This window comes from Equus przewalskii, chromosome 6 (genome assembly GCF_037783145.1).
Source record: "Equus przewalskii isolate Varuska chromosome 6, EquPr2, whole genome shotgun sequence".
In the NCBI taxonomy this organism is placed as follows: Eukaryota; Metazoa; Chordata; class Mammalia; order Perissodactyla; family Equidae; genus Equus; species Equus przewalskii.
The window spans coordinates 13,146,355-13,173,304 of NC_091836.1; the positions used below are offsets into that span (position 1 = coordinate 13,146,355).

At 38.5% G+C, this 26,950-nt stretch overlaps 1 protein-coding gene and 1 pseudogene across 1 annotated transcript; both read right to left on the reverse strand.

The window, feature by feature from the left end:
- Positions 1–2,494: 2,494 nt before the first annotated feature.
- On the reverse strand, positions 2,495–11,681 carry LOC103552639 (stromelysin-2-like; annotated as a pseudogene).
- Positions 11,682–16,212: 4,531 nt separating this feature from the next.
- On the reverse strand, positions 16,213–24,371 carry MMP1 (matrix metallopeptidase 1). The gene is made up of 10 exons (XM_008522764.2): positions 24,135–24,371; positions 23,442–23,686; positions 23,200–23,348; positions 22,832–22,957; positions 21,700–21,855; positions 21,438–21,555; positions 19,245–19,378; positions 17,593–17,755; positions 16,948–17,051; positions 16,213–16,766 (listed from the first exon to the last, which is right to left on the reverse strand). Exons 1-10 carry the CDS (start codon positions 24,237–24,239, stop codon positions 16,657–16,659), a joined length of 1,410 nt encoding a protein of 469 aa, XP_008520986.2. The 5' UTR covers positions 24,240–24,371; the 3' UTR covers positions 16,213–16,656.
- Positions 24,372–26,950: the final 2,579 nt, after the last annotated feature.

Below are 26,950 nucleotides of genomic sequence, written 5' to 3' on the forward strand. Positions count from 1 at the left end.
GTTTTTTAATCCATCTAGCCACTGTGTCTTTTGATTGGAGAATTCAATCCACTTACATTTAGAGTGATTACTGATATATGAAGGCTTAATACTGTGATTTTGTCTCTTGTTTTCTAGTAGTTCTCTATTTCCCTTGTTTCTGATCCCATGTATTTCCAACTGCCATTTCAGTTTGGTGATTTTCTGTGATAATTTTCTCAGTTTTCTCTTTATCATTTGTGTCTTTGTTCTGATTTTTTGTTTAGTTGTTACCGTGAGGTTTGTATGAAAGGTCTCGTGGATGAGACAGTTCATTTTCTGATAGCCTCTTATTTCCTCAGTTTGAGCAGGTTCCATCCTTTTCTCTTCCCTGTTTAGGTTATTGTTGTCACAACTTATTCAATTTTGTGCTGTGAGTTTGTGATTAAAATGAAGTGACTATAGTTATTTTTGATGCTTTCCTTCCCTTTATCTTTAATGTTATAATTAAGTGTTTGCTAACCTGTTCTGATAGAGAGCTTCAATTTTCTGATTTTGTCTATTTATCTCCTTGCTCAAGGCTTTGTAAACCTCTTCTTTTTCCTTTCAGGTGTAAGAGGCTTATTGATCATTTCTTGTTTTTTTGGGGGGGGGGGGTGTCTTATGGTGATGAAAGCTTTTGTTTATCTGAGAAAATTTTTATTTCTCCATCGTATCTGAAGTATAGTTTTGCTGGATAGAGTATTCTTGGCTGAAAGTTTTTATCTTTCAGAATTTTGAATATATCATTCTACTCTCTCCTAGCCTGTAAGATTTCTGCTGCGGAATCTGCAGAAAGCCTGATAGAAGTTCCTTTGTAGGTTATTTTCTTCTGCTGCCTGTAAGATTTTTTCTTTGTCATTGATTTTTGCCAGTTTTACTAGTGTATGTGTTGGAGAAGGTCTTTTTACATTGATGTAATTAGGAATTCTATTGGCTTCATTTACATGTAATTCCAGCTCCTTCTCCAGCTTTGGGAAGTTCTCAGCTATTATTTGAACAAACTCTCTTCTCCTTTCTCCCTCTTGAGTACCTATAATCCTTATGTTGCATTTCCTAATTTATTCAGATATTTCTTGGAGAATTTCTTCATTTTCTTTTAGTCTTAGTTCTCTCTCTTCCTCCACCTGAAACATTTTTGTATTTCTGCCCTCTAAATTACTAATTCTGTCCTCCATAAAGTCAGCTTTGTTCTTTGACTTTCAATCTATTTTGTGGAGAAATCCTGCTCATTAATATTATTCCTGAATTCATTGAACTGTCTTTCTGAGTGCTCTTTGTGATAACTATTTTGAATTCTCTGTCCTTTAGGTTGTAAATTTCTGTGACTGCAGGATTGGTTTCTGAACACGTGTCATTTTCCTTCTGGTCAGGAGTGTTAATGTGTTTCTTCATGCTGTTTGATAGGGTGGACTTTTGCCAGAACATAGTGGTAGTATAGACTAAGGGAACAGCTCACTCAGACATGATGTTGATGTCATTCTCTGAAGGTCTTGTGTTCTTTTCTTTTTGATTTCTTTCTTCTACCAGATAAAACTCAATGAACTTGGGATAAATGTGTTTTTTTTCACTGTCCTACACCTTGCACACAAGACAGTGCCTGTCCTTTAAGTGAATCAATAAAAGATTGAACAAGTTTCTATAGTGTACCTGGTAGGGTGTAAAGCATAAAACTTAGTAGTGATAAAGCTATGATACAATTGGCATGTGCACACAAACTCTTATCACCCAGGAACCTCAAGGTATGAAATGGTAACAAGAAAATATTTAATGAGGGAGTGAGGAGGATATGAGAAATTTGGTTCCCAGGGCAGGCAGGAAACATCACTGAATAAATATTTGGGTTATAAAAGAGGTGGCTGGATTCCAAGCTAGTTTTGTTTTCCCACTTGTAGAAAGTGATGTGGATTAGATGATTTGCTAGGTCTCTAAGCAACAACACTCTAGAATTCTATCTCCCAATTTTGTCCAGAACCATTCCTACAGGACAACTATTGACTAAGCTCTTCTTCCTTAGGTGTGTAAGGAACACTTACAATATTGGGGAGGTGAAAATAAAGATCCTGTTGGTAGAGAGATGGGAGAGGGTACATAACAGCCATATGCCCCATCCATGGAGTGTGTGTTCCTTATACACCTGCTAGCAGAACATCTGTTAAATGCTCAGCCCACATTGTGGTCATTGTATTGAAAATGAATTATTCCAGAATGTAAGTAATTTGCCAAAATTAAAATTTTTTATTAAATAGTAAATAAAACACACATGGAGGTATATTCTCTTGCCTATTGCACATGAGAATTTCCCACTTCTATAAAATGTAATCCAAAAGCAAGTGAAGTGGTCCAGATAAATGCTCCGTGATGCATGAAGATATCTGCTAAGCTCATCTTCTTTGGCCACTGAGCATGCAGGACCAATTAATCATTTTGACTCATATAAATTATGTGAATAATTATTAAATTTATATAAAATAAATCAATCTTCTCCATATCTCACCTAACAATATATCCAGTTGTTATTCTTCAATATATGTGACACCATCCTGGCGTTAGGGTCAACTCAAACTGTGACGATCCACTGAAGAAACAGAAAAACCCTGTAAATATAGATGAGGAAAATAATGAGACATTCTTCAAATAAATCAATTTTCCAACATGCTTAACTCAGAATGAGAGTGAGATGTTAGTGAATGGCATTTATTAAGTGGTTGCTCTAAGCCAGGCACTGTGCTACATGCTCTACATGCTTTAACTCATCTATTCTTACAATAAATGTGAGATATTGCCAATGAGGATAAAACTCAAAATAAGGAAGACATTGCAATTTTCCCAAAGTAACATCTCTAATGAAAGATGAAGAGAGAGCTCTATCTCATCTGTTTGACTCCAAAGCCAGTGCTGTAAAAATATTAGATTATACTACCTCCACATAGATCAAGTTCTGTGAGATTTTAAAACCTTAGTTTAGCCCCTTCTTCCCAATTTCCTCTTGCTCTGCTAGGTCCTAAATGGTAGCTTGAGATGCAATTGGACCCAAGTGAATCAGGCCAGCAATAAAATGGACCAGAGGTCCATTTGCTGCTTTGCATACATTACGGTCTAGTTATCTTAGTAATAAAATCATCAGCCTCATGAGCATTATGATTGTCAAGCCCTGGCAACTCCCTCCAAAATTCCTTAAGAGCAAGCACAAGTTTTGCTTTCCCATCTGTACATTATCAGGGATCAAATCTTGCCTATTTTGAGCATGTAGGAAGACTGCTATTTATTTACAAGTGAATTATTTAATGTAGACAATTGCAGGCTGCAACAGAAGGCCAGACAAGGCTCCTTTTATCTCTCCTTGGGATAGGAGAAAATGGACAGCAGGATGGGATAGAGGAGAACGACAACCAGCCATTAGTAAGTGTGACCCACACTTGGTTGTATTTTTATAGCAACATAGTGTTACCTGAAAGATAATGGTTATGATGTGAGGAAGTATCCTTTGATTTTACATACAGGCATGAAACAGAGACTTAGAAATTATTCAAGAAAATCAAAATTTAAATCCAATTGGTATAAATTGGAAAGTTAATAATTTCTGGAATTTGGAGTAAAAAGGATATAACACTGAATGATTTGAAAACTATTTTGACTCTCCATTTTAATACCATAAAATGACCCCAAAGTGTCCCCATTGGCAATGAAATGAGTGTTCTCTTCTTATATACCTGTAATACAACGTCAACCTTTGCTCATCTCCTGGAAAGTCAACAGCTATTAGCCTGGGGAAGCCTTGCTCTATAGATTGGCTGTTTTCATCAAATCTGTACCAAGTGAAAGAAATACAGCTCAACATGGTGCAGAGGCCCCATTAAATGCAACAGTATGATGTAGTGTTAATGTTCCTGGATAAAACTCTCAAGTAGTGTAAAGAAGTGTTAAACATTTTTATGACTATAAAAATATGTGACTTTCCTCGATTTATAAACTTACCACATAAAGAAAGATTTTCTCCACAAACAAGGACATCATGTTATTTTAGGAAATTCCATATGTAAGTCTGAAGCCAATTTTCTAAGCCTAGACGTATAGAACCCAAGTGCCTTTCTGTCACAATGCAGGAAGACTGAATACACATAAGATGCAAAATGAATTAAATCACTTGGCTAAAAATAAATTTTTGCTTCTCTATCACACTTGCCCTGTAGACCTCATCTCTACAGTCTGACACAGTTAGGCTTCCTTTGGTGGCCCATTGTCTGGACCTCAGTTGGTCTCCTGATAGTCTTTGGTGTCTGGATATATGACCCAGTGATCAACTGTTCTGAGAGCGCTTTATCATATCTGGACAGCCGAATAACTATAAACCATCTTCCTCATAGTGAGAAAGTTCGTAGTTAGAGGAAGTTAGAGAGTGGGAGTGGAGGATATCCTCAAAGAAAGAAAATGGCTTTCTAATTAGGCTTCATACAAAGTCATCCTAGTGCATCTTAACTCCAGTATTTGTCCTCTACAAAGAAGTATGTTTTCTTCTTTTCCTTATCAGAAACAGCTGCATCAATTTTCCCTATGGTTGGAGGAAAACCCAGGGTGTGCATACCTCTTGGATAACCCCCTTGTACCTCAATTCCTGTGACAGCCCAGAACTTATTTCCTATTGAGAAAAGAGACCCAAGAAATTTTGAGTGAAGCTTTTTTTGTTTTAGAGTAATTTTAATACATTGCTGTGGAAAACAGGGAGTCTGGGTTTTAATTCAAATCAATAACCCAATGCCCACTTGATAGCTGGTATTTAATAAATATTTCCTGAATAAGTGAATGGATGAATGAGTGAACAAATAAATGAGTAGATAACTCTGGTCCACTGCCCTTTCTGGGTCTTATATTTATTATCTATAAATTAGACTGACCAGTTCTAGTTATTTCTTATAATTACTGGTGAATTCTTAATCTAAATTTCTAACCTAGAACTCTCTCTTAAGCTTCAAATCAATAAGTCAGTTACCTATTGGACACTTCCTCTTGGATATCTCATAGTCACTAGTCCAGTCTGTGCTTCTTCTGAATGCCTTAGGTGTCCACCCAAATTTGAGTGAATTAGGACAACAGAATCCTATCAGTCTCTCTGCTTTTACTTTGTCACACCACCCTTCCCACCTCACTGGATCCCCTCCTCACATCGTTGCCAGGTTAACTAACCTAAAATGCCAATCTATTGTGTCTCTTTCTTGTTTCACCTGAGCTAAATGACTTGTACTTGTCTGAGCAGTTCAGATACACTCTTACTTTCATATAGACAATTTCTTCTGCATTAAAGACTTTTCCACTCTCTACACACTCAGCCCTTCTCCACACAGTAAAGTTCTCCTTAACACTCATCTTAAACATCAGGTCGTCTCAGGGATCTTTGCTGAACCTTAGGTATGGGTCCAGTGCTCTCCTTCTGTGCTCCCATGGCATCCTGGCTTCCCTCAACTCCAGAACTTATCATATGGTATGCTGACAGCTCCATCTCTGCTGCCCTCTCTAGAATATGAACCCCTTTTAGTTTTGACTTCCGCTAATGAGCATGATGCCTGACATATATCAAGCAATAAATAAATGTTCGATAAATTAATGAATAATAGAAATACTGTAGAGTTATATAACCCCTTACAATTTCCAATGCAACTTCATGTTATTTGACTTAGTTTTCATAAAAAGGAGATTGTCAGAAATGCATATTTTTAAAAATTCCCCATACAGCTTGACATTTAAAAATATTCACAAATAACTTACGTGTCAAGGAAAAAAATTAAAAATGGAAAATTAAAAAAACTTTAAAAATGAGCAAAATGAAAATATTGCACGTCAAAACGTGTGGGATGAAGCAAAAGCTGGAAAAAAGGGATATTTATAGGCAACAGTGCTTACATTAGGAAAGAAGAAAGGCTACATGTTAATAAGGTAGATATCAAATTTAAGTTATAAAAAAACAATAATAGAATAAATTCAAGAAAGCAAAAATGAGGGCAATTGTAATATGGACATAATAATAGCCCTGTACCGGTACTACGTTATCTTATCTATTAAAGCTTTGTAATACAGGACATTTCTCCTCATCTTGCTCTTCTCCAGGAGTATCTTGGCTATTTTTGGCTTTTGCTCTTCTATGTAAATTATGGAATTAATTTGACAAAGTTTCATAAAATATATTTTAGCATATGAATTGAAAATTCCTTGTATCTATAGATAAATTGGCATTTTTAGTATATTGAATTTCTATTCATGAGTATAGGCTATCATCTATTATTTAAGTCTCATTGTATATTTAAAAAACTTGTAATGTTCTTTGTACACTTTTTATTTAAACATTAGCACTAGGTCTTTCAGTAATAAACCATCTAAAATTAAATGTAAGACATGGAGAAAATTCACGTCTTGATGAAATTTCTGCAATATTTCAACAAGTTAAAATTCTTATATAATATTTATCTTTAAAAAAATAAAAATGATATCCTTGCTATTTGCTTCATATGTAGCATCCAAGTCTGATGGAGGAGAGGGCCAAAATGTAGAAATCAAATGAAATTCAGGTTCGAGGTTCCAGTGGAATATGCACCAAAATATCTGTAATACATAAGAATTAATTATAATTATCTTTCTCTTTTAGACATGAATTTTAAAAAGAGCATGTTCTTCTCTTTCTTTCAATCAATGCTAATTCAGAAGTCTGTATTGGACTGTCCTCATCTATATGATCCCACCGTTATGGAGTCCATGACAGGAAATGTGTTAATAATGTAATGATTTACCTTGGTGTCCATTCTAAAAGTCTGTAAAACACTATGCATATTATGCATCTATTAGTATTTTTGAAAAAATTAGCAGAAAAAATATATACCTATTTATGCTTGTATGTGAATAGAATATCTTTGTAGAGAGATAAAGGAAATGGGTAGCAGTGGTTGCACTATGGGGAGAGCTGGGGATGGTAGAAGTCAGAGATGGGAGAGAGATTTTTCTTTTACTTTTATCTTTTGATGCTGTTTTAATATTATGCCATAAGCATATATAACTTTTTCTAAAATTAATTAATTTAAATAGTAGCATTTGTTAGCCAGGATAAAGATACAGACCTGTTTCTAAAGATCCACCAGTGCTCTTTAAGGAAGCTGTGTAATTTATGCCATTTAAATGCAATAATTACTCATTCATTTAGTCAACACATTCATTGCATGTGCTAGGCCAATTCTAGGCCCTGGAAATAGAAAAGTGAACAAAACAGGTAAAATTCTCTGCCTTCATTGAGCTTACATCCTAGTGTCCAAAAACCTGCCTTTGTAAGTCTATATAATATAAAAATTGATCTGGACCTTTTTAAGTAGATGATAAAGTAACTAGAACCAGATCTGAATGATGTTAAAATGTAGAGAAAATATTTTATTTAGAAATCTCTGTCAATTTTCTGTTTTCTTTTCTAAGCATTGTACATCAAAAGAATAGATAGGAAAATGCAGTTTTCTTTAAAGAACAGGATTACTCCTCTTGGAGTGCTGACTGCATCAAAGGACAAAGTAGGATCACACATGGCTGGTGTCTCAGGTCTTGGAGGGCACCATAGGGTCATCAGGAGAGGCAGGGAGAGGTCCTAAATGGAACAGATGTGAGTATACAAACATTAGGAGAAATGTGATACTTCTGTTGAATTGATATGCTTTCCAAACATTCTCAAAGTGATTTGAGATGAAGCAACATGTACCATTTTAAAGTTTTCCTGAAGACCATCATTGTGAAGCTTTCCTAAAGAACATCAAGAATGAATAGGCATTGTTTTCATCATCTCTCATCATATAGAGACTGAATGTCATTCATATCATCTTGAGAAGGGTGGAAGCTGGCCAAGTCTGTGAATATGTTGAAGATGGGCACATCAAAGCTTCAGTGTTGGTTGAGTCAAAGAGATTCAGGGAATGGCCAAGTTCATAAGAAGCAACAAGGAATAAATTGATCCCTATCTGAAAAACCATAAATGTTCAGGATCTAACAGCTATTTATTCCATAAGTATATGTACAGAACACATGCCAGCTATAAATGCCATCTTTGGACTCACACAGTGTCTTTTCCTTATTTGTGGATTCGATCGTTGATTGGCATATTCTATAGTTCATAGAAATTCATGTATTTTTTGAGGTTGTCTAGAAGTCAATATATGAGAGGTATTTTTTTTATCATATCCTTTCCTGGTTCTCTCTTTGCTCAGGGAAACTCAGTCACTTATATTGACAGTGATAAACATTGTTTCCAAAAGATACTTCTTTGGAGGGACCAAGACTAGTAACCTGTCAATTCATGTAACTCTTTATTAACTCTATAAATAGAAAGTTGGTTATTGTTCAAACTTAGTAAGATGCACTAGTTGTAATCTCAGTTGACATAAATCACAAAGTACTCACATTATTCCTCAAACTCTTAAGCAACAAAAACTCTGGTTGTTTCCTGTGGGGATGTAGCCTGAGTTGTCTTCCTCCTCTTCATTGTAATCAAGTAAGTTTTGATTGTCAAAAAACTTCCTGGTAACAGGAGATATTCAGTGTGCACAATCTTTAATTTAAGACAGAAATGTACTCAATAACAGTTTTCTGAAACACAAACAAAGCTGGATTCAGCTTTTTTTTATATTATAAAAAGAGTTTTTATTGAAATTAATAATAGAAATTATTTAACCAAGGATCCAAGCAATTATGCAGAAAAGAATTGTCATTCAAATAAAACAAGATCATTTCATGCAGCACAAACTTCAAGTTTATACTCTCAGTAAAGATACTCTTTCCTTTTGCACTGAAGATCTCAATCTTAAAAATAACAATTGTTTTGTAGGGGAGCAGAATTTACTACCTCAAAATGTATCTCTTTGGATTGATTATATTTAAGAACAACACACTCAGGAGGAGACTTTGACCTTCCCCCTAACTGTCTGAAAATATTTAAGATAGAAGGCCTGTTCCAGGAAGGAGCTATCACCATAGACAACTATAGAATAATATGAACTAGGTGTAGTAGACAGGGAGGAACCTAGCAAGGCCCATTTGATCAAAGTCCTCTCCATGTCCCATTGTCTCTACAGGGCATGGCAAACATTTGTTTACCAAACATTTGCTTTTCCATCTCCACATGAATTGCCTTCTTCCCCTTTAAAGTCCCAAACCACTATCCCCAACATCCTCTTTTGTCTTTAGCTGAAAATGGTATTTAAGATGGTGGCTTTACCATTTTGGCAAATTACTCAGTTTTCCTGGGTTTCTCCCATTTATACATGTGGTTAAATTTCTTTTGATTTTCTCTTGTTATTCTTTCATATGTCCATTTAATTCCTAGACCAGCCAGAAGAACCTAGGAGAGTAGAGGAATATTTCTTCCTTTCCTACAGTTTCAAACAGTGTATTTCCAAACTTCAGAAGTCACTTGAAAAAACAAATAAATAAACACAGTTAATTTTGGTCATTGTGTTTAAACTTAGTAAAGTCTTTCAGAACCAATTTAGAAAAAAAAAGGAAGAAAGCTTCTAAGCTAAAGATAGCAATAAACAGATGACCTAGCAATTTTCTTTATTTTCTGGCATTTTTCCTGATCTTTTAAGAGAAAAGGAGGCAACTGGGAGGAAAAGAAGAAACCCAAGGGCACATTTTAGGGTCAGAACTGATTCAATGCAACTTATCCTGCCTTAATCATCTGTAGTTAAAGTAACGAAGAGCATTGTTAATATGCTCATCCCAAAACTACCATAAGATCCTAAGTTGAGGAAACAAGATTGATTGGTGCTTACAATATTGTGCTTGCTTGGAGCAAAGAAGGAAATACAGACATTTTATAAAGTTCTTCAGTAATGATTGAAAGAAAGAGGGCTTCTGATTATTATCACTTGAGTAATCAGAAATTTCAGCTATTAGGATGCTCCATTTACTGTTCATTCTGGAGAATCAAAGTATTCTTGCATAGTGTTAGACATTACGTCTGAAATCATCCAGAGAGGTTCACAACCCATCTGATGTATCCTCCATCCACAGTTCATCATCATCATCAAAGTGAACATCTCCATAAAAACCCAGCCCTGGTCGATGGGCAGGAACCAAAACTTTTCCTAGTCCATCAAAATTTTCAAAGTCTCCATTTCTCTCTTTCCAGTACAGAAAAAAATTAACAGAAAATAAGTATTTAGAATTTCCTTTCGCCCTTTTTCAATAAGACCACACCAGGTAAATGAATATATTTTATTTCATTACCTTTAACTGCAAAAATCCTCACTTATACGTAGTTCAATTCTTTGGAAAACTGGCAAGCTATCAATTGTCAACATCCAGCAACCTCTGATTCTAAGATTGTAGATATACACACATGATCCTGGATCAGCTGTGACAGGATACTAACTACAATATTTTGCAACTTCTTCTTTTATTGGAAACTCTTGATTTTATTATACATTGGGTTATTGTGCCAAATCACGGACTAAGAACAAGTGAGGAGTCCACCTATTTTCCCATTATTTTTAATACCAGTTTGACTGCTTCAGAATGAGAACACAGTGTATTGCTGAGTTTTTATCCATTTTATTTCTCTCCCAGTAAGTTAGCTAAATATTTTAGGTCACTGGTCCTTGCTGTAAAAAAGACTATCAGCTGAAGGAGGCAAAGCATCAAAGTAAGGGTTAGACATATCTCAGAATCGTGGCTTCAGTGTTTGCTATAAATTTTAGAAAGCATGATTATGTATTGTAACCTAAAATAGCCATTATTATTAATAATAGTTTGATACATAAAATAATGTTACTATATTTTCAATTTGGATTAAGGTTCATTCTTGGGTTGGTTCATTAGTGTGGTGGACATTTTTGGTGAGAAGATGCTTGTTAGGGAGGAGAATAACTGTGATGAAGAATTCTGGCCTTAGGAGAATGTGGGGAAGAAAAGGCAACTATCATTTATTCAGTATTTTCTATGTGGCAGGCTTTATGCTTGGTGATTTAACCTTGATCATCCTCATGACAACCATGGGAGTTAGTATTATTTTCCCTTTATCACAAATAGGAAATTAAGATTGAGAAAGGTCAAGTTATTTTCTTAGAGAGTTGAGTGGCAGAGCACATCATCTGGCTTTGCACTACAATTTACTGGCCAGAATGCTGCCTCTTCAAGACACATGGGACAGGCCTAGAAAAAAAAGCTACTACTTCCCTCTCTAGTTGTGTTTGGGGCTAAATTATCCAAATAGCCTCCAAATAGAAAAGCGAGAGTTTTGGTTAAAACCAAACAAAATACAAATAAATGAATACTCTACTTTTCAGTGCATCTGGGGTCATAGAAAGTAAGGGAAATCTCCAAACACTGCTCCCCAGTCATTCCATACCAAGATTCTAAGTCTGTATTGATTTGCTCCAGTAAAGAAATCATGTCCAAGGGCCCATGCTGTGGCTGAGTGGTTAAAGTTCTGTGCATTCCGTTTCAGTGGCCCAGGGTTTGCAGGTTTGGATCCCGGGTGTGGACATACTCCACTCGTCAGCCATGCTGTGGAGGCATCCCACATACAATGTAGAGGAAGATTGGCACAGATGTTAGATCAGGGTGAATCTTCTTCACCAAAAAAAAGTCATGTCTGTCACAGAGTAACTGAAATGAGAGCTACTTGCTGGGTGAGTTTATAGAAATCTACCATCATCCACCATGATCCATTTGGTTTCTGCAAGGGCTGGAATGATAAATCGAATGGGGTTATGATAAGGACCACCTCCCCTGTTGCTTTTAAGTCTTTGGTGGTATCACCAGTCTGTGAAATCCTTTCAGGATGTGGTATTGTTTTTTGTTGTTTCTGATGCAGCATCTTGTTTAGAGATGTTTAAGGAGGAGAAGTTTCAGGGGCTTCCAGTTGGTCCATCCTATCATAAATTTCTTGCTCTACAAGTCAGGGAAACAAGAGGAGAGTCTGACCAAGAAAACAGCCACAGGATCAGTTTGTGGACCCATTGGACCCACTGTGAACAGATCTTGAGTCAGAATTTCATAGGCTCTTTTCCAAACCAGAAGATCAACTTGCTATTTTGGGACCTCTGATATCCATGCCAGTCCAGATCTAGTATCCAACTGTCTTTCGAAAATCTGGGTACTTCTCTCTCCCCAAAGCACAGTTACATTGGTAAGTGGCCACCGGTCTCTTTGTGGGGATAATTTACTACACACACATACACACACACAAGCACACGAGGCTAAGTGCCTGTTATGGGCTAAATTCTGTCTCCCCCAAAATTAATATGTTGGAATCCTAACTCCCAGTACCTCAGGATGGGACTTCATTTGGAGATAGAGTCTTTAAAAAGGCAATTACATTAAAATGAGTTCATTTGGGTGTCCCTAATCCAATAGAACTCATGTCCTTATTAGAAGAGGAGATTAGGACACCAACACGTACAGAGGGAAGACCATATGAAGACGCAGGGAGAAGAAAGCCATCTACAAGCTAAGGAGAGAGGTCCCAGAAAAACCCAATCCTATTAACACCTTATCTCAGACTTCTAGCCTGCAGAATCATGAGAAAATAAATTTCTGTTGTTTTAGCCACCCAGGCTATGGGATTTATTACAGCAGCCACAGCAAACTAATACAGTCCCTTTGAAGAAAGATCTTTCTAATGTAGTAGCACATATATATTTGTGTGTGTTTGTGTGTGTGTGTATGTGTATGTATACGTGAAGAAAGTTCCTTCTTCAAGGAGATCTAGATTCCTCTGCAATCAATGGGTCTTGAATCTGTAATCTTTTTAGATTTGGAAAGAAATGAGAAATGAGGATTTTCTCTTGCAGTAACTGATATCAGCTTACTGCTTGCCAGTTCTCAATTTTTTAAAATATAAGTTTAGCAGTACCTTTATTGGCCATTCATCTACTCACTACTAGACACACATGATCTATGGAGATCAAGGCCGTCTGGTAGCTGTTCCAGCCTCTCTGTTCATTAGAGTTGCTTTCATTTTCCTTGCCTCTGATGGTTAAGTGCTGCCACTTGTCCTTCAACATTCTGAGATCCCATCATCCCAAATGCACTACAGAGCCTAATTCCAAGTAACACCTCATACTATCACCCCCAGCCCACAGAGAACAACCAACATTGTATATTCTGAGACACCAGTACGTCCCCTCACTAGTGTGTTCCTTACAGCCTCAGTGAAGGGAGTGCCCTCTGGGCCTCCTGAGGGAAGAGTCCAGTAGGGGGGTTCTTCAATCTCACAATAAATCCATTCTAAGGTTTCCATCTCCCTATGCCTTCTGACTCCTTCCTTAATACAACGCCATAGAAGTCTGGCATCTCTACCTCAGATACGATAGGACATCTTTGTGTCCAAGATTTTGAAGCCACATCAGTAGAGTATTGGACAAACTTTTGTTTTCTTTGCCAGAATATCAACTTCTCGAGTCATAAATGGATGCATTGTGTTAATAAATTCTTCTCTATCCAGCGTTTTATTCCCCTACCCCAGATGAATGTCTTTAAGATCCACTCCCACACATGCTCCCCTGGTTCCTGATGATACTTAAAGGGCAGATCCTCTAATTCCTCTGGTTTGTGGGTGATTTGCTCCCATAGCTAGGATTTGAACTATGCTGAGACCTGACCTTAGTCATTTGCCTGAAAACAATGAGGGAGGAAGCGATTTGGGAGGAGGACAAATGTTATCTGGTCAGGTATTGATTCAGGTAAGGTTTTTGTTGATTCTCTATGCAAGGGTAGGTTCCTCACCTCCGGCAAGAAGGAGGTACTACTTCTACTCATGTGGAGCTCTCAGGGAAATTTAGATGTTCAAGATTTCCAAGTCTGTCCACCTATTATTCCAGATAGAAAGTATCTAACTTTGCAGTTAGGTCTGGGACTGATTTTCAGCCCCGTCTATAGTAGACAAGGACTTCCTAAAATGTTGGTGTTAATTTTGGCTTCCACAGTGTGACTTGAGTTGATATTTAGCTGTCCTGAGCCGATTATTTTCTTTTATCCATTTCCCAGTGCAGTTAACCAGGCCACTCCACATTTCCTATAATTACCATTCTTTTCATACTACTGAAGTGTCACAGTCACCTGATAACCCAACACCTTACCATTCAACTTTATCTCTTCACAATCAACCACAAATGAGGATCTTAGTAACTGTGATGCCATTACATACCAAGGGTTATCACTACCCCACTTCCAGCACAAAATAACTTAATCTAGTATTCCTAGAAAGCAGAGCCTGAGATAGAAGTTTAAGTGTAAGTACCTATTGAGGCATGTGATCCAAAGAGTTGGATTGAGGGCCAGGGAAAGCAAAGCAGGGGAACTGAGAGAGACAATACAAAGATGAATTGTCAGCTGGCCAGAGATATGGGAAATGCTTTGCTTAGTAGGAGCTGTCTGAGGACCCACTTGAAATATGTCTTAGGGACATCTTTCTGAGGAAAGAAAGGGAGATGCATTTACTCATTCATTCCTCTCACATGGGTAAACTATTTGCTCCACAAATGATTGCTCTTCTTACTTCCTGTTTGCATAGGCCTGAGTTCTGAGGGAGTTCCACAGCAAAGCGTGATGCAACATCAACAGAAAAGGCAGAAAAGCCCTAGGGCAGGAAGCAAGAAGCACATTGCACAGGCCCAATGAAAATAGCTATTAGTTTAGAAGCTGGTTTGAACCCGTACAGAGCCGATCACCACCAGTTCATCCATACTCCTGGCTACTATGACAGTTGTCCCCTGTTCCTTTGCCAAATGGGAGCCATCTTGCTGGGGGACTACACCCCTCTCCCTAAACCAGACCTCAACTGATGACTGATTGACAAAATGGTGAAAAAGGCTAGTTCTTTTGCCTCAAGGTGGAACTAACTATGATTCAATTTTTGCTCCAGAGCTCCTCACTCATGAGATCACAGCAATCTGTGTCTGAGACCACATTTTTAGCCTTCTTTGGCTTTTTCCTTGCTCTAAAATGTTTCTCTCACTCTTCTTTTCCTGAGAGCACTCCTCTCCCGATGATCACACCAAAGAATTTCTATTTCACGTTCTGATTCCGGTGAACTAAGCTAAGATAGAGTTAAGCAGTGATGGGAGGGACTCAAGGGGGTCTGCTATGGTGCTAGTAATGTCCTAATTCTTGAGCTGAGTGAGGGTTACATGGTGTTGTTAATTTCATGATAACTCATTGATACGAACATTTATAATATGTACATTTTTCTGCATTTATGTTATACTTTAATATAAAAATATTTATTAGAGAGAAAGAGAGAGAGAGAGACTTGGCCAAAGGAGAAGTCACACTGCTCTCTCTCCAAATTCTTGAGTTGAGAACTAACTGCCTGCTTCAGAATGATGAGCACTTCAAAATATTCTCAAGACTCTCTATGTCCTTGGAAAGTCTGCAAATGCCCTGAGCACCCTCTGAGCTCTCATAAAACTCGTGGGGCTTGGAAACTATCGGCATGACTCCTGCCTACATTAATATCCTCCCAAATTAAGCATGACGAACTAGATAACGTGTGTTTAGAAAAACTAGATTATGCAGCTTTAACAAAATCTAAAATCTTAGTGGCTTAGCACGAGAAAAGTTTATTTCTTAGGCAAACTCTACTGAGGCTTGGGGTAACTGTTTGGAGTGGTGGCCCAGCAATCAGGCTTCTTCCATCTTGTGGAAGTGCTCTCAAGATGTGTTTTTACAATCACCACAGCAGAGAAGGGAGAGCACGGAGAAATTGGCACCAGCAAGCACATGATTCCATCTGGAAGTGATATTGGTCACTTCTGGGGACAATCCACTGGCCAGGACTAGCCAGATGCCATTGCCTACCTCCCATCTCCTCAACAACTGCAGGGAATTGGACTGTGGGAAAACACAACCCTCCCCTGAGTTGCATGCGCTCAGAAGGAGACAACGGGATACACCCTTAGAAAGTTCTACTATGCTGTCCCTGCTTTTACCTAAAACCAATTTTGGAATCCGTATATGGGACATGGGAAACAGATTTTTTCTCCTTCTTTATGATATAAACTCCATGAGAATGGACAATATTTGAACTTTTTGTATATCCTAATTTCTAAGATGAATATTTTGCGTATTTGTCTACTTCCCATTTCAAATTTGAAAATTAATCTCTACAAGTGAGACTTCATAATCAGGGAATAACAATATAGTAACTTAAATATAATAGAAAGTTTATAAAACAGTAGAGACAAGGATGGCTTTATTCCAAACATAAAAGATTTTATTTTCCGTAACAAAAATTATCCCTTGCATATTAGGATAATACTAGTAGCAGCTCAGATGTTCTTGAGCTGCTTTTCCTCTGGTGAAGACTCGTATCTCTTGTTTCTTTCTCTCCATCTCTGAGGCTGCTCTCCAGTATCAATGTCAGAGTCTTCTACTTTGGAAAAGAGCTTCTCTCTTTGCAAAATTGGCCCATATGAATCCGTAAATCAGAACTTGACCTTCCTTCACCCTCATTGGTGGAAGTAAATTATAGCAGTACACGAAACATTGCATTCTAAATTGTAAAAAATATTTGCAGAATGAGATATAAATAAGATTATACGTAACAGCTCTGTATTTTATTTAAATGTATGGCTCTTCAGGAAAACATCTTCCTTGGGTTCTCAAAATATATTTTTCTGTTCAACTTTGTAATGGTCAATTTTTTCTGCAGTTGAACCAGCTATTGGCTTTCTGGAGAGTCAAAATTCTCTTAGTTTTAGGATCAAATTTGTATTGCCTTGTTCCGTGAAAGAAATAGAAAAATCCTGGAAATGAAACAAAAGAGACTTACTACATTATACAAATAATTTCTAGGTTTAACTTGAATTCTTAAAAAACCCAAGTCATTTGTGAGAACAAATACTTTTGGCATTTCCTGTTCTAAATAACAATACTGCTGCTGTTCTATGGCAGCAAAATAGAGGAAATACATATGTATTCACTTACCATCTTTCTGAAAAACAGCATCAACTTTGTCGCCAATTCCAGGAAAGTCATCTGCTATCATTTTGGGATAACCTGCATCCATAGATCGTCTATATTCATCGTACCTGGTCAAAAGATAATTGGAAAAGTCAGACTGTTTGTTAAACATGTAGCTTTCTCAAAGTCATTACAGGGAATTCACCAGCAGGAAAGTAATAAGAAGTTTTAGTTCCATAAATCTTGTGTAAAATGGGGAGGTAGCATGAAGTGAGGCAGGATGTTGGGTGGACTAGAAGATTTGTAAGGTCCCTCTGAACTCCAACGTCTAATTCTAATTCTCTAGTGGGGGCCACACAATGTCTTATTAAGGTAAAATGTCATGATATATAAGTTACTGTTGGCTGAAGTAACTCTCTGAAGAGGAACGCCCTCCTTTTCACGTCTTCTTTTTCAAATTTGGCCCCACATGCTCCCTGGATTTCTGGGACAGGTATTGCCTGATGATTGTTGGTCAATGGACTTGGATGCTGGACTGGCTACAGCCATTCACAGAAAAGGCAGCTAGCCAAGGCAATATGAGAGCTCATTTTAAAATGGTTTAATCTAGAACTTTCTCTCTATGTTGAAAGAACTGGTACCCTAACATTTTCTGCACCCAGTCTTTACCTCCAGTACTTGTCAGCAACAAAGAAGTACGTTTTCCCAGTATCTTCCTCAGAAACAGCAGCATCGATATTCTTCACAGTGCTAGGAAAGCCGAAGGATCTGTGGATGTCCTTGGGGTATCCGTAGAGCACATCCTGCCCCTTAACAGCCCAGTACTTATTACCTGTCAATCAAGAAACAGGGATGAAAAAACTTGCCCAGGGCATAAGTAGACAGTAAGCAGATTTCCAGCTAAATTCTTAATCTCACATGCTAGAGCAGTGTCCTGGCTGCACACTAAAATCTTCTAGGGAGATTTTTTAAACATACTGCTGCTGGTATCCTACCCTGGACCAATTAAATCTATATATCTTTAAAAGTTTCTTAGATGATTTTAATCTGCTCAGGCTTTTAGAATGATTGGTTTATGGGGTTGCTTTCCAAAGCCAGGTGTTCAAATGACTAAAGAGTTCATCACACCACCTCAGTGATAGAAAGTTCACTTCTCCAGGTTGCTGAGGGGCTGTGGAAGTTCACACCAATCGTATCCCAAGGGCCAGAGTGTTGCAATGACTCACAATCTGCAATGACTTCCAACCCTAGGTAAAATTCATTGCATCCGACTAGAAAATAGTTCTAAATACTTGAATTTATGCTGTGTCCAGATCCTTTATGTTTATACTTAGTAGGTCCACATCACATAAAACTGGTCTTATATTTTGAAGCCAGGATTGTTCTCATTGCAGAAATATGCTTATTTCCCACTCAGGAAAAAGCAGGTTGAAATTTTGTCTATCTAAAATCCTGTTTAATTTCATGCTATGAGGGCTAGAAAACCTGTTTCAAAGTTTTTGCCCATTTGATCTGCATTCAATTCTTTGCCTTGAGTGTATGTTGGGTCAAGTGTCTTAATATTTGTCTGTACTATGCCAAACACAGATTTGCAGAAATACTGGTGTTTGGCACAGTGTCTTCAAAACTAGGAGCTGATCATTGGATTCTATTTCATGCTGATAGAATCAAAGAAGTTTGCCCCATTCAATTCATGGTATTTCATGACTTCTCATACTTTAACATACAGACAAATTGCCTGGGATCTGACAACATGGATGGACCTTATAGGCATTATGCTAAGTGAGATTCTATATTTCTAACACACTTCATGGGTGATGTCAACGCTGCTGGTCTGAGGACCACATTTTGACAGCAAGGCTGCAGCACCTCTATCTGGTTGCCCAATGGTGGCCTCTCTCTCTCAAGAGAATCATTTGTATTTAAAATAGAGTCTAGGAAATCACCCAACCCAAATGTTTCTGTTCCATCCTCTCTATAGTATGGGCCTGAGTCTCTCAGTTTTATTCCTAAGCATCCCCAGGGATGTGGAGAAGGTTGAAAATACATCAATAGTTTGCACAAAAAAGGCTTTCCTAAGTCCAAATTCATAAACAGGCAGAAAATTTATACCTCCAATCATATGCTTTTTATTTAAAATGACTCAGAAATGCACTATGCAATTCTTAATTAAGGTGGTGGACTCCCATTGATTTGGTAAGAGAGACTGTTAGATTTTCGAAAGTCCACAGAGAGAAAGCAGCTAGTACTCTCTTATGTATCAGCCCAAAAGCAGGTGAAAAATTAATTCATAAAGACGGGAAAATAACTGGAAGCATTACCTTTGAAAAACCGGACTTCATCTCTATGGGAAACCTCATAAGCAGCTTGAAGTCCATTTGGCAGTTGTGGCCAGAAAATAGAAATGAAATTGAGCTCAGCTTCTGGGTAGTAAGGATTTATGCGCATGTAGAACCTAATTTGAGAAAAAGAAAAAAAATTTTTGATCTAATTGATCGCAAGCTCTGGCTGACATCCAGCTCCTTCTTATTGCTGGCACTAGTGGTGTGCTGGTAAATGTTTAACATCTGGCTCTCCAAGATGTGGGCGGGGAGCAATCCTGGTTTGTAACATTTGCTTATTCTCACCATACAAATACATTAGGCATAAACAACCTCAACAATATAAATAAATAGTAAAATGTGGTAAAATAATTACAAAGAGATGAGTTTTGATTATTTTTATTACCTTTGGTTTAAATATAATTGTAAGTTTATATAATTTAACTTTTAATAATGGCTTTGTTTAACAATCAGCTTTCAAAATTCTCAAAATGTAACAATGAGCTTTGGCGAACCCTTAGGAGCCACGTGCAGCACACCTCTGGCTGGAACTCAATGCTAATATCCTACATTTAGTGCACAATTCCAACACAAAGGCCCTTTACCTACATCATGCCCTACCTCACAAAAACCCTACAAGAGAATGCTACTGTCATCTTACGGATGAGAAATTGAGGTCAGGAAGGCCGGAGTGGTGTCTAAGGTTGTGCAACTGAGAAGAGGCAAGGGTTCATTTTCATCTCAGGTCTGGCAGCCACTCCCTTTATTCTCATTTGGTTGGCAGTTTACAAAGCTGATTCTACAGTCCGCATGGACTGAGATAACAATAAAGCCTAGACTGTCATGTGGGCTGACAGAAGAGTATTCTAGGTTCCAGGCCACAGGGAAGACTGTGGCCTTGGCAGTCAGAAATCTCACTTCTAGATCCAGTCCTGCCTCTGCCTGACTGTGAGACCTTGGTAAGGTCAGTTAGTATTACTGTTTCCAGCCTTTCACGTCTTTATGTCTTGGTAGCATTAAGTGATCTCAGGGCCCTTTCAGTTCCTGTAAATCCTAGACTTGGTCCTGTTTCTTGGAGTAATTCCTCAAAGACTTGCTTTGAAAGGTGCGTCCTGCTATATTGAGCACTTTCCTTTAAAACCACGTAGTTCCTTAGCATTCTTCAGTGTTGCCCACACCCTTATAGTTTATATCTAGCCTTATCTTTTACACTCAAAAATGGTAAAGCAGAGGATGGGAAGCATTAGGAGCCAAGACCTTGCATTCTGCAGTAAATACGACCACGAAGCAGTGAAACAGCACCAACAACACTCCAAGAAGAATGACCAAGGAGTGAGCCTTTCAGAGCAACCTTACTTTCTATGTGCCATGGACTGCATCATTCAAAAAAAGACTATATTATTATTTTGCCTGATCCTTTAGGAATCAGCAGGATATGTAGAGTAAGGCTGTCCCTTGTGTCTGAGGGAACCCTAGCCTTTTTGAGGCCACATGCTGCAGAGGGAGTTCTAGGATCCTCCTCTGAGGAGGGGAGCACCTTGGGACTGCCCATATCCCCCTAAGGGAGGGTCCTCATGAAATCTTGGGGATTCTCCCCATGATGGTTTCTCCCCTTCTCTAGGTCTCCCAGGGGGCAACAGAGGCCTGTCATGATCACAGGCTTTGGAAGAGCTGTCTTTTCCACAATAGAAAGTGTAATACATAAGGGGTAGCTACACAACCCTCATCAGCATGATGGCGCTATGAAAAGGACTGATTTCCCCTAATAAAGTACTAAGACACTGATCATCATAAAGAGCAGCATAAATGAAAAGAGCCCTGGAGTAGGGCTCAGAAGACTAAATTACTGCTCAGTCACCAATGAATTCTATGCCCTTCTGAAAGGATCGCTTCCTTACTCTCTGCCTTACTTTACAGATCTGTAAAATGGGATTATATTTACTTATTTTCTACTTCAATGGTATTTTTTCTAAGAATCATATAACAGAATACATGTGAGGAAAAAAGCTGTTATAAATTTATTAGGTTGTGCAAAAGCAAGCAATTGCTTACATTTAATTATAATTATAGTTATGTATATAAACAAATGTGAGATAAACAATTGTGAAGCATAGTAGTGGCCCATAGACACCGATAGTAGTGAGTGTTCTTGTTATTACAGATACAAAACACAAAGAAGAACTGACGTCTTACCTGTCTTTAAAGAACATCACTTCTCCCCGAATCGTAGTTATAGCATCAAAGGTTAGCTTACTATCACACACTTCTGGGGTTTGTGGGCCAATTGGCTGGATGGGATTTTGGGAAGGTCCTAAAAAAAATAGACATCCAATAACTGGAGTTAGTTCTGCCCGGCATTGGAAAACTACATAATCAATGAAAGACAGCTCCTTAAAGGATACAGCTAATGGCTGTTCTAATGGCTCTTATCCATAATGTTTTTCTTTATACTCACCATAGATGGCCTGGATGCCATTGATGTCATCCTGAGATAGCTGAACATCACCAGTGAAGAAGTAGTTGGGGTACATCAAAGCCCCAATATCAGTAGAATGAGAGAGTCCAAGGGAATGGCCAAATTCATGAGCTGCAACTCGATACAAGTTGTAATCTAAAAGGGCCAATAAATCCATTTGCAATTACTTGAAATGTTTTCAGTTTTGAGACATTTAATTAAGAAGTAATCTACAAGTCTACAAGGACTGATGCTCATATTTTCTCTATAGGTTTTTGAAATATATATAAAGCATTTTTCCGAAGATGGGAGGAATGCATTTTTTAATAATGAAGAGAGATGGGCCAGCCCTGTGGCCGAGTGGTTAAGTTTGCACGCTCTGCCTCCGTGGCCCAGGGTTTTGCTGGTTGGGATCTTAGGCACAGACGTGGCACCGCTTGTCAGGCCATGCTGAGGTGGCGTGCCACATGCCACAACTAGAAGGACCCACAACTAAAATATACAACTATGTACTGGGGGGATTTGGGGAGAAAAAGCAGGAAAAAAAGATTTAAAAAAAATAGTGAAGGGAGAGACGTTAAAACCTAAACTCTGCGATGACACTGATACAATTGAAAAGCAGACTCAGCTGATTTTGCTTTTTTAGCTAAGAATCTAGCACAGATTAGCCAATCTTGTCAACGATTAGATGACATATGTTATTTCAGCGAGAAGCAATAGAGTTCTATTCATGTATTTTTTTTCCTGTTTACAAACGGATACTTGCCTAATGCTGGAAGTTTTGGACAACACATACAGCCTCTCCTCCCTTAATTTCCACATAATCTTACTAACACTGTCAAATCTTGGTGTGTTTAGTGGAAAAGATCCTAGGTAGATGCCCACAAGGAAAACATTAAGATTTTCAACATTTTCTTAATAGAAGTTTGACTGACCTATTTGTAGCTACTAAGATGTTGTTACTATCAGAAATATCCTTCTCTTACACTTTTCTAAATGTATGATTAATTTTGTAAGTGGTAATAGAAAAATATATACTTCTATTAATGCACTCTTTCAGTCAAATCAACCAATACCACAATGAACCAAGAAGGGGTGGGGGAATTGAGAGAAGCAAGATTAATTGACTTACTTCTGAAATTGCTGGTCCATGTTTCATCTTCATCAAAATGAGCATCCCCTCCAATACGTGGGCCTGGCTGAAAAGCATGGGCGAGGTTTCCTCCAGGTCCATCAAAGGGAGAATTGTCACGATGATCTGCAAGAGACAGAATTCAAGAAATGTCCCTTTTGGTTCTTCTTAAGGCTAACCCTGGAGGGAAAGCATTAGCTTTGCTTAGAGGCTAGCAGACTTCCATCAAATGTGATACCAGTTTCCTTCCTTAAGCCCAGAAAATCAACACTCCTCTTAAACAAGGAATTCTAGCTGCAAAGGTGAAGAGATTTAAGGGCAAGGTGAAGTTAAGGTGAGAATATTTTCATGCCACCAGAAGAGCTTACCTCCCCTGACAAAGGATATCATTATGTCCGCTTGACCCTCAGAGACTTTAGTGAAGGTCAGGGGTGAGACATTACTCCAGAGTTGAAAGGCTTTCTCAATGGCCTGGTCCACATCTGCTCTTGGTAAATCTGGTGTGTAATTTTCAATCCTTAAAATGAAATAAAATAGAGACATATCGAACCTCATTTCTTACAGGTCTGATGGGAAATAGCATTCTCCCTCTGGTGCTCAGTCTGGTTACCTGTAGGTCAGGTGTGTGTTCTCCCACCGAGGGTTCCCTTCGGTGAGGACAAACTCAGCCACATCAGGCACCCCGCATCTGGGCTGCTTCATCACATTCAGGGTTTCAGCATCTGGCTTCCCAGTCACTTTCAGCCCAAAGAATTCCTGCATTTGCTTCAGCTTTTCAACGACTGGGCTCCTGTGTCTCTGCTTTTCAATTTGCTCTCCATCACTCTTCAGGTTGTAGTAGTTTTCCAGGTATTTCTGATGAAAGATAAAATTATTGAAACATCGGATGGGAAATCTTTCTCATTTTTTTAAAGATTGACAGTATGAAGTTTTAGCTGAAACAGAGAACTACTTTTAAAGATTGCGTTTAGATTTCATTGTCCTTAGTATCCTTATTATTGGTGGAAAGTGTAAATTCAGAATAGAAATCTCCCTACCATTAGTTACTATGAAGTCAAAATTACAATTTATAGAGCCGAATTTGCATATTTTTCTTTTAGTTTCTTCTCACCTCCAACTGGAAAAAGAGAGTCTATGCCTGGCTAGACGCATTTTTTGGGAGAGTGCCCTTTCTGACAAAAATTTCTCTGTGTGGGAAATCCACCCTTAAATAAACTCCGTTATACTATCGCTACTCTGTTATACTGTGGAGAAATGCAAATAAAGGCTTTTGCATTTCTGGCATGTGAAATTCAGCATTTACCTGGACCATCTCCACATCTTCTTCTCGTGTTTCTGAAGGCACTGTTGGGAAGCTGTGAGAGCCCATGCCCCAGAGTAGCAGCAGCAGCAGAGGAAGGCTGAGCATGCTGGCCTCTGTCTTCCTTCTCCGATAAAGCAGTCTGATAGCTCCCTACTTCCTTGTGCTCCAATACCTCGACTAGGAAGCTCTCTCTTTTTATATAGAGTCCTTGCACTCACAGAAGGCTGGAGGTTCTCTGACTCACGTTTCATAACATCCTCTTGATTAGCAATGAGTAGCTTAAGCAATCATCAGAAATGATGACTCCAAGCAGATTGTTTGGGTTCGCTTGCTGTTGTAATCTTAATGATTAAGATCAAACAGGACGTGCGAGAAGGGGACACACTCCACTGTGTAAACTGTTGTTTTCTCCAATTCATTTCTATCCTATTTGAAAAAGGCCTTATTATATACACAGATCACAGTGCTCCATGAGCTTTTGAGAAAACAGGAATTGCAACTTGCTTCTGCTGGTCGTAAAATGCTCAGGATTTTGCACACACCTTGCTCCCGGGACAGAGGGCTGCACTGCTGACACTGCATGCTCTGTGGCTCTTCAGCTCCTGTACTGTGTAAAGTTTACCTCCGCAGGCACTCACTTTTGGGTGGCTCTCCTGGGTTAAGTGGGGTTCCCTTCTGCCTTTGCTAAGCTGCCTGGTACACTATTTCCATAGTACCATGGTTCCCTTAATCTTCATTCAGCCCTAGGATTTCAGAACCTTGATGAGAAGACCTCTGTCTATAGGTGGGGTTTGCGATAACTCCTCACCCTGTGTAGACACCGCTCATCAGCATCATGGGACAAATGGGACCCTTCTCTGAAACCTGTCAGAATGCATCAGGTGAGACAGGGGCTGGCAAAAGACCATGTGTGAGTCTGGCATCTTATTTTTAATCATCCTTGTTCCCATTTATGTGAGCGCATCTTTGCTCCTTGGGGCTCGGCAGCAATTGCTTATTCTTTCATGCAAGCATTCATTCATATATTTATGCATTTATTCATTCAAAAGATCTTATTTAGCATCTTCTGTGCACCAGTTACTATGGGAGGGGGCTAATTAGTAAATACACATCTTATGGGACATTTTAAGATGGCTTTAACAGAAGTCTGTACAAAGTTGTACAAAGATTAGTTTTGCCAGAAAGTGTTGTGATAGGAGAGACTCTCGAGCTGGTTAAGTCCTGTTTCCTGACCTTCCTTAATCCTCCTACCTCCTTCATGATTTTTGCCAAATCTTAATGCTACCGCTAGTATTATTTTTGTACTTTTCTTTATTTTAAAAGTTTTGCCCCATTATAGGCTATCGTATCTGTAAAATCATAGTTTAATGGATTATTATTTTTGTATGCACATTAAAGTAAATACATGGCTATGTAATGAAAAATGAACATTTGTGTATTCATGTTCCACATTGAAGTGTCTTGAGGGCCACCAGTGGTATCCATTCCACTCTTGGTGAGATAAGTTCATCTAAATTTGTAGCTTCCTCTACTCATACCCCACCCTCCTTCCTTGAAAGTGTTTAAATGAGACTAAAGTTGAGAAACACTTGCTACGTTCTTCCACTTCAGCATCTAGTGGTCCTCCCGCCTTTGCCACCATGTCAGGTTTGCTTTCTCAGGGCTTTTCTCATCTTAGTGATTTCTATTTTTCCTGGCACACTAAGAACAACATCTTGCACATAAATATTATTTCAACATATGTTGGATTAATGTGAAGGACGTAGTTCCTCTCCAGTCATTTGACCACAACTTCCTCATCTAAGAAGAATAATATGTGAGTTCAAGATGATACGCAGAATGGGAGGAAGCTCCCAGGAAGATGAAATTCTCTTCTCAAGGGCATCAGATGGGGAGTAGGGTAGAGACCAAAGAACACCAGCAACTGAAGTGACTCCACCATAGATGAGGAAAATACTGAAAGCACCTCTTTATATTAGAGGTTCAACAGACTGTGTTTTCAAAGTTAAGAGGTGGCAGACACACCTTTATATCAGGGAATCTGGTCAGTGTGAATAGGTTGCCTCAGCTCCACTGGAGCCTGGGAAACGAGGGTCACAAGCTTAACTCAGGAGAAGAGCATTGTGACCGCCTGGAATTGGGCAAGAAATTATGTAAGATGTCACCCTGGAAGAGTCTCATGAAATGTTCAATCTGGCAAGAGTCTATATATCCTACAATCTAGTCTAGAAGTTTCAAACTGTTGTAAACAAAATCTCCCTTTTGGAAAACCAATTTGTAAACCAGATGAAAGCAAAAGTGCTCTGTTGGAAGTGGGGAATGGCGCCTGGGAGTCCCACCTCTCAGTTTGTTCCCTGTCCACCTTCTCTGGTAAAGTCCTCAATTTATATGGAACAGTGAGGGCTCAGTGCGGTGAAGCTCAAAAACCACGGATCAGTCCAGCATCCTGATTTTCCAGATGAAGAAACTAAAGGACAGAGAAGTTGCCCACAGGCCCAGAGTCACACCTCTGTTGGGGTGGGAGCACAGGGGTGGGGGAAAAGAGAGGATACAGCTTGGACTAACATCTTTTTCTCCTGGTCTGCATCCAGAGCTCTTGACCTAAAAGCTCTAAGTGCTTCCTCTCAACTTTGGGGATGCTGACATGGATTGGAAACTAGTTACTTGAAATAGATTTGTGTTAAATTTCTTCCTAAAATAACAAAGAATTTTAAACGAAGTTTCCGTTAAGCAGCAAGCCTCAAATATTCGTGGGGTCTTGAATCTTGACATTTCCAGTTAGGTATTCATGGCAGAACACTTGTTACTTCTGGGCT

Coding starts and splice junctions, on each gene's coding strand:
- MMP1 (XM_008522764.2), bottom strand. CDS start 24,239: ATGCTCAGCCTTCCTCTGCTGCTGCTGCTACTCTGGGGCATGGGCTCT. Junction 23,349..23,441: donor AACACACACCTGACCTACAG/GTAACCAGACTG, acceptor TTTCATTTTAAG/GATTGAAAATTACACACCAG. Junction 21,556..21,699: donor TGGCATCCAGGCCATCTATG/GTGAGTATAAAG, acceptor TATTTTTTTTAG/GACCTTCCCAAAATCCCATC.